An 8,108-nucleotide genomic window follows, 5' to 3' on the forward strand; every position below is an offset into this window, starting at 1 on the left:
ACCTGGGTAGTTACTCAAAAAAATAAAAAAGCCTGCAAAATTTGAGACATTAAAATAGAGGATATTTTTATTTCCATTAGTTGAATACTCCTGAATACTCCAGTGATTACTGTTCACATCTAAAAGCTGGTACTGATTATCTGAAATTAGATTTCTGGACAGTTTTAGCAATCACCTTAGGTTCCTCTCTGATCTAGTTAACACTGCAGTATGTTACTTTTTTTCTTGTCCAAGTATTTATAATCCATAGAAAGTCCTTCTAGGTCTTCTAAAAACAAGACAGACTGCTAAGTAAATCTTTTCTGAAAATAAAACCTGATTTGGTATAAGAAGTGTTTTGTTCATTTCTTTTTAATTTCCCAATTAGCATCATAAGGGTATACAGTTTAAATGCTTTTTTTTAAAACTTGGCACTTATGTAACTCATCAATCCATTTTACTAATTACTCAGAGGGAAACATATGAGAGATATTTATGCCTCTGTGTTGATACACAAATTAGAATGCAAAAGGGATTGGCCACAGAAATAGTGATGTATAAAGATAACATAGAATTTTAGATTACATTTAAATGTTGCTATCAGAAATTATTAAATACCTTATTTAAGTGCTGAGTGCCCTGTATTTAGAGGAGTAATCCATTACAATGCAATGTATTTATATTAGTACCAAAATAAAACACCCAAGAGTTTAATAATGAGAATCTCAATTTATTTTATCAATTTCTCCTGCTATGCATTTCTTCAGAAATTGGTTTCAAGGCGATACATAAGAAAACAATCAGAGAATTAGCAAGTTAGTGCACAAAATCATTTTCTCAGTCTAGTCATAAACACAGAGATAAAACAGAGTCTAAGCATCTCATAATTATTAATAATAAGCATCCCTTGACCCTTGTTATCACAGATTCCCAAATGCCTAGTGGCAAGGCACATTTTGGCACCTTGGCCTACTTCAGTAAAGCCACACAAAAGTGGATGAGTGCTCCCCATTTCTCGGAGTCAAAAGCTCATGAAAAAGAGCTGAGAGCAGATCCATGCAGCAAGCCGAAACTTGCACAAATAAGTTATTTGTCAACATCCAAAAGTGCACTTCTTTGCTTTGCTGAACACAAAAACATGTTCCCAGAGAGCTTGGAGTTCTATTTTCAAATGGATGTGACAAAGGAAAAATAAATAAGGAGAGGATGTAGTGAAGAAATATGGGTATGCCTGGACCTCCTACACACCAAGATATGCTCAAAACATGATTTTATAGTAAAATTTTATAAAATTAACCCACCTTGTGTGTAGACAAGAAATAGCTAAATTGCACACAGAGCAGAGATCCCTGAGCTAGTCAAAAACTAGTTAGAAAAGCCACACAACACACTGTGTGGACATATTCACATTGGTCTAGAGGAAGTACTGCTACTTTTTCAGCAAATAAACATTGCTTACTAGCTCCCATTCAAGACCACGTGAGTGATGGACCATATTTCCTAGTGTATAACCTTGCAGTTCTGCTGCTAAGGCTTGAGTGAGGGCAGCCCCAGGTAGGATCTGGTCTTATTGTTATGGATGTAGCCAACAACAAAGCTTTCACATTTAGTGCATTAATCTCAAATAGTGCTGAAATCAGGCAGTCAGGCTCCATAGCTGAGTTACTTTTCTGAGAAAATATGAATCTGACTTTCTGAACAGCTTTTCTATCTGCTGACTCACATGTTTGCGATCATAGGTTGAAACCTACCAAATCAAGTAGCATTTGCTTTTGACAATATTCACTGAAGTAGGTATTTCCCATCAGTACAATTCTGTTTCTCATATTCCCTTTCTAAGAAAGTAGAAAAAAATGACCTCTCTTAGCTGGTAATTAGCATTAAAATAATCCACACAGTAGAATAAGTGTGTGGAAACAGCAAAAATCCTCTCAATATTTTTCCAAGAGCTAGAAAATACAGAATGTGGATCCACAGTTTTACCATGGTAATCAGTTATACACAGTCTCATTTCTGCCATGTCATCTTCTCCATCCCATTTTTCCCATACCTGGTTCCCTCTATGATATAAAGTGAACTTAAAATCTTGTAGCAACATGCAAAGAAAGGAGAACCACTTTGTTCTGGGAATGGAGAGGCAGGATTTTTTAGGACAGAGCTTAGAGACATCTGCTATAATATAGTGTAAGAAACTTAACTCTACACATTAATGAAGCTGATGAAGTCTGAGTTCTGGAAATAAATTAAAACAGATGCTTTGCTGTTAACTGACAGAGCTTCAATTAAATCAGAAGAAAATCATATGTCCCTACTGCTGATTAAGACTTTCATAGCAAATTGCAATTTGTTTTTCTTGAGGAACTTACACGACTTGAACCTCAATATGTTCTACTATGAAATCTTAAGGAACTGAAAACTCATGCTGATATAAATCAAATAAGGTTAAGAACTAATTTAGTTAAGAATCAGTACTTGGCTGCTGTGCAGATACTTTTAATTTAGTTTGAAGTGTCTAATAGCAATTTAGCTCAAGCTTATTACAGACTTTATGGCTTTAGCTAGAGCTGAAAACAGATTTCAATACTTATGTCATTAACCACCTAAGGCAGATGCCAGTACTGACACCAATATCCAGCAGCATCTAATTTAACATTGTGACACATCCTTATATTCTCTGTTGGACAGCATCAGCACAACCATTCAGAAAGCAAAGTGAAGAAACATTGAAATGAAGTGCTCTTCTCTCAGGAAATAATTTATAGAACTTCCTTCAGACATTTCTGACCATTTAATAACATACACAGGCTAAGGAGAGCCTCAAGTTGACTCCATACATTTAAGATGAACAGTTGTGTTTGTAAAATTTTATATAATAAAATTAAAATGCTTATCATTTTATAATTGGAACAAAAGTAAAAGCCATCATATCATTACTTAAACAAGTAACAGCTCAACACCAAGTATTTCTCCAGAACTCCAGAACAGCTAAGACTGTCTTAGTTCTACAGTTCTGGGAGTACTTGTGCAGTTCTGTGCTTGTCTAAGGAAACACAATCCATAAAGAAACTCAAGGAAATGTGGTCATAGGTCTTAAATGTCACACAGCTAATGCCACAGCAGTTGTGGGAAACCATCAGCTTAAGGGTACATATTTTTGTACTTGCTGGGCTCCAATCTCTGCAACATAGACTGCTCCACTCCTCATGTCTACATCCACCAGGTGTGGTTTGGTTTCATCAGCCAGCTGGACACTGTGGACTATGGCACAGTCCCCAATGGAGCCAACTGGAGGTGCTGCCAAGATTGCCAACCGGTTGATATTCAGCTGAGCTACAATCAGGTATTTGTAATCGGCAGTAAACCTGTGAAAGATAAACGTATTTTTGAACTATGAACTCCATATGGCATCTCATTTTAACACAAACAAAACCTCTTTAACAATCACAGTTTTGAAGGCTATGATCAAAACAAAATGCAATGTAACATTGGGAATTAAGTTGAAAGCCTTGCTCTTCATATGGCTGCTTACTGAGACATATTATGCTGCAGAAAACTTGTTCAAGAAAATCTTTCTTCCTGTAAAAGCTGTAACAGAGTAAGATTAATAAAATGACTTTAAAGTGAAGCTCCCAGTCCAGCACTCAAATCTACAGGGCTTGCTATAAAGCCAGAATTTCCCTGTCAAGATGCAACTATGCAGATCTTTGCATATATTAGGACACCCAGCACCTTATTTCACTGGTTAACTCCTTGTCAGCAGGCATTAAATATCAACATTTTCATTCACCAGTAAGAGTACACCCTATTTACGTAATTGTGTACTTCTAGAACTGTTCAACAATACCTGACAGAATAGGGTCCATCTTCTGAAAAACAGCCGTTCCAAGATCCAAGCCATTCTCCTGTGACTTTATCAAAAACTTGGATTCTCTTGTTGCCCCTGTCTGCAACCCATACCTATCAAAAAGAAAAATCATGGCTGTCAACAAGGAGAACAAATTAAATGCATTTGTTTCTTACGAGAGCAAAGTTCCCTGTAGTAAAAATGGAAGACTGTACCCTGGAAGAATGTATACCTTCCCATTCAAAACTAAATCAATAGATCAGACTGCCAGATATAAACCAAAACTGACCTACAGTTAACATACAGAAATTATTTTATACTACTTTAACAGAGAAATCAGTACCTTCTCTTCTATTTTTGTGACTATATGATATATTTGGTAGGATTTTTATCAGCACAATGAGGACATATTTCCACCTATTAAATTCAGAAGATCTGTCTAAGGGTCTGTCACCTGCATTTTTTCCAATGGTAGTCGCATTTCATGATCATGATCTGCAAACACTTCTGACGTGCCTAATGTTACTACAAATATTTAGCCATTTAAACACTTAAAGCATGTTTAGCTGGTTTTGTCTCTGTCCCACCCTGTGTTAACTGAGTTCACAAACATTGCAAGCTAGCAATACCACTAGACAGTTCCAATGAAGGCATTTTTTGTACAACAATCATTGAAGTTTTAGCTGTTGACAAGTCATCAGCCTAGTAAGTAAACTTCATGAATTTTCTGGGGTATCACCAAAAAGGGAGCAATAATCATAACCTTAGATCTTTCATCACTGTTTTTAAATGAAGCACTATTAAAGCATTCTCTTAGATTTCTTATGAATTAACAATTCTCAACCTAAACTGATGATCCACACTACCTTGGCAGTAAAATCATAGCTTATCCCAGTCACTGTCTTTGAATGAATAAACTCACAGTTATCCTGCAGCATAAAGTGACCATGCTCCTCCTGTTTTTTCTCCCATTCTGCCAGTTTTGGCAGAGAATTGATTATTATATATACTTCTCATTCTGATTCAGATAGCATCAGCAGAATTAGCTTCAACCAGTGGTGTTTTAGTGAAGCAATCTTATTTTCCCTGAAACAGATTAGGAAGTGACTGCATAACTCCTCTCAAGGACCAGAAGACCAAAAGCCAGACTACAATTAACGCCTGGCAGAAGCAGACTCTTGGAATGCCTTGAGCTGCATGTAAAAGACAGTCATGTCCACAACCTAACTAGAGCCTCACTATCACCTAAAGCTCATTTGGAATTTCAAAATATTAAATTAAAGGCCCCTGAAGCGTAGCAATTGAGGGTAATGGACCACCACTTTGTCATCTAGCAGGATCGTCTTCAATAAACAAACACACTTGAGTATTTCTATGTTTCTTGTGTGAACAAGTTTTAGGATCAACTACACAGCCAGCCAGCAGGAGAGAGAAAGAAACCACAAAAAACCAAAAGAAGCAGAGCTGAAGTTTCTAGCTCTTATCATTCATCCCACACATTCACAGCCCAGTTTTCTGGGTTTTACATCAAAGGACAGATATTTATGGTTGGACTCGATCCTTTGGTATGCACTTTCCCATGGGAGAAGAGCTGTTAAAGAAGGTCAGGATGGCCCAAGCAGGCTGCTGCTTCTACTTGAAGAAACAAAAAGTGCTTTTATTTATTACAGAACACACTTCTCCTGTAGTCTCACAATGGCAATCTGTTATAAACTGCAGGAGGAACACTCTGTTGTTGCATGGACATTGACAGTATAAGTGATCAGGATCCTGGTGTTAAGATTGGAGTCAGCTGCTTCCACAGAACCTGCACTATGAAACTTCAGCTTGGAAACTGTAACCCCATAAAGTGACACAGTTCAAACAAAAAAATATGTTTTGTTTTGTGCAAATACATATAAACAAGTCTGTTGGAAGATGAAATAAAAAAATTTCCTCAATTCTTTACCCGTCCAAAAGCATCCACTGTTACACTGTGAGGAATCTTGAACTGACCAATGCCACTCCCATTTGTTCCAGTCAGCCATAACTCTTTGTAGTCTGAACAGTGAGCACCGTGAAAAATAAAAGTAAAAAAATCACAGTGAGAAAACAGCAAATAAACAAGTTTTTAAGTCAATCTCTTGCAGAGTTACTTTGGGTAGTTTGTAAACAGTAAGATTTCTAAACTGTTTAAACACAGTACTCCCAATACACACATCTCAGAGAAAACGACTACTACAGTGATGACTGGATTGTTATTAGTGGTTTCATGATTATGGTTACAAAAATGCAGCCAGTAATACACGAGAACCATAATCCAAGGTTCTGTTAAACACTGAATTAAAAAAAAAAAATAATACAAAAAGGTAAAAAAAGAAGTTGGCCAACTATGCTATTCATTTATTTCCTAAATTGATTTTTAAAACTTGTTACCTGGTAGTTTTTCCTTTCAACAATTTACCATTTTGCAAACTAATAGGAAAGTATCTGCTTTTTGATAGGAAAATGGAGAAACAGCAGCTCCTCCACTTATTCCACCTGTGGACATGTGCAGAGTCTTTAGTCACTGCCCTAACTGAGGAGTATGAGGGAGCTAATTTGAATCACAGAACAGTTTAAGTATAAAAGTCCTCCAGACACTGCCTGGTCCAACCTGCTCCTCAAAGCAGGACTAGCCTTGATAAAAAATCCAACTCTTAATTTAGATCAAGTTGCCCATAACTTATCAGCTTTTGGGCATCTACAGGAATGGAGAGCGCAAACCATCTTTGGGCTACCTTGTCATTCACTGTCTGACCACCCTTCCTCTGAATGTTTTCTAACAAAAATCAAACTGAAATTCACCCCTCTTCAATATTTTGCTCTGTGTTCCACATTCTTCACTTATCAAAAAAATATGTGTCTCTGTCTTCTCTATAGCCTCCTTTTACTGACTTAAGACAGCAATAAGAATCCCCCTTAGCTTGCTTTCTTGGAGACTGAATGTTCTGGGGTAACCAGGACGGTGAACAAAGTCACTCTCTCAGCCTCTTCTCATGAATGACTAGGAGATTTCTCCCAAAGTAGCAAGCATTCTGATTCAATAAGGTCTTCAAGCTAGAGTTAAATGACAATTCTGCCTAGTACTCGCTTAAAAACATTCCCAAGCCATGTTATTTAAAATCCAGTTTTCAGTGGTCAACTATTGCAAGAGTTCCTTTTTCCATACCATCTGATAGTTTGAGCAATCTGTTGTTCATTCCTCCGTCTCCATCAACAACATAGATTTCTCCAGTTTCCTCCACAAAGATATCTGCTGGTTGATCAAACTGCAGGGGAATCAAACTTGAACCAGCATTACCAGGTGTGCCCAAGACCTGCAAAAGTTTACCCAAAGGGCTATACTGTTTCACTGTGTGTCCGTATTTCCCTGAATCAAGGAAAAAAGAAAGTGCAAAAACATCTTAACAAAACAAAATGTGAGTATTAAAATTGACTGCAAAGATTGAAAATCTGAAACTCAAAAGTAAGTGATATTAATACATCTAACAGACAAAATTCTATAATGATATTATGAGAGTGGGTTAGTAAATCCACAGGCTGTGACACTATTCATCCACTGTATTAGGATCACTAAACCTAGGTCTAGCCAGGCTAAACTTATGTCTATCAGGATTTTTTCCCTGATACTTCTGGGTGGTAGGGAGGAGTGCTGACCAAGCTCAGCAGCTGTAAGCAGACACACAGCACAACTCATGAAACTTCAGACTATTTTGTGCAGAGCATGAGAAGTTTGTTCATGGCAAGCAAAGTAGAAATCTCTATCTCAGAACTGCTTGAGAGACTTAAGTAAGTTTTCTAAAACAATATTACATTTTCTTCCTCACAGAATATTTCTCATATCAACACGATGCATACCTGTTCCAACATCTGTGAGCCATACTGAACTTCCCGTTGCAGTATTCCATACAAAGATACCATGAGGCATTTCAACTGTATCATTCCAGGAGTGAAGAAAATAGCCTTCTTCTGAGAATACAAGTACCTTTGGCACATTGTCTCCCCGCTGAAAAGGTAAAAAAAGTTCTAAAGAAAACATATAAAGTAATCTTATAGTTTAAAATTCCTCTTTGTTAAGTTTTTGCAATGTTTCATGAATTGAAAGAATCTCCTGACATCACTGTCTGCTGGAACTCTTTATCCAGCTAGAAAAGGAAAAAGAGATATGAGTCCAAATTTAGTATGAAAAATCTTCCAATCAGTCTAGACTGGCACCTTACATCACATAGAGCAGCCAAGCGCCGGCAGCTATCCTGGTCTTCAG

General features: G+C 37.0%; 1 protein-coding gene across 1 annotated transcript in view; it reads right to left on the reverse strand.

The window, feature by feature from the left end:
* Nucleotides 1–688: 688 nt before the first annotated feature.
* Nucleotides 689–8,108, reverse strand: part of NHLRC3 (NHL repeat containing 3) — an 8,983-nt gene continuing 1,563 nt past the window's right edge. The window contains exons 3-7 of the mRNA XM_005420794.3: nt 7,703–7,850; nt 7,014–7,214; nt 5,772–5,863; nt 3,824–3,936; nt 689–3,341 (exon numbers count right to left, since the gene is read on the reverse strand). Of these exons, the coding sequence (XP_005420851.3) occupies nt 3,113–3,341; nt 3,824–3,936; nt 5,772–5,863; nt 7,014–7,214; nt 7,703–7,850 (783 nt within the window). The 3' untranslated portion in view covers nt 689–3,112. The remainder of the gene's footprint in view (nt 3,342–3,823; nt 3,937–5,771; nt 5,864–7,013; nt 7,215–7,702; nt 7,851–8,108) is intronic.

The sequence above is a fragment of the Geospiza fortis genome, unplaced genomic scaffold (assembly GCF_000277835.1).
Source record: "Geospiza fortis unplaced genomic scaffold, GeoFor_1.0 scaffold194, whole genome shotgun sequence".
Lineage (NCBI taxonomy): Eukaryota > Metazoa > Chordata > Aves > Passeriformes > Thraupidae > Geospiza > Geospiza fortis.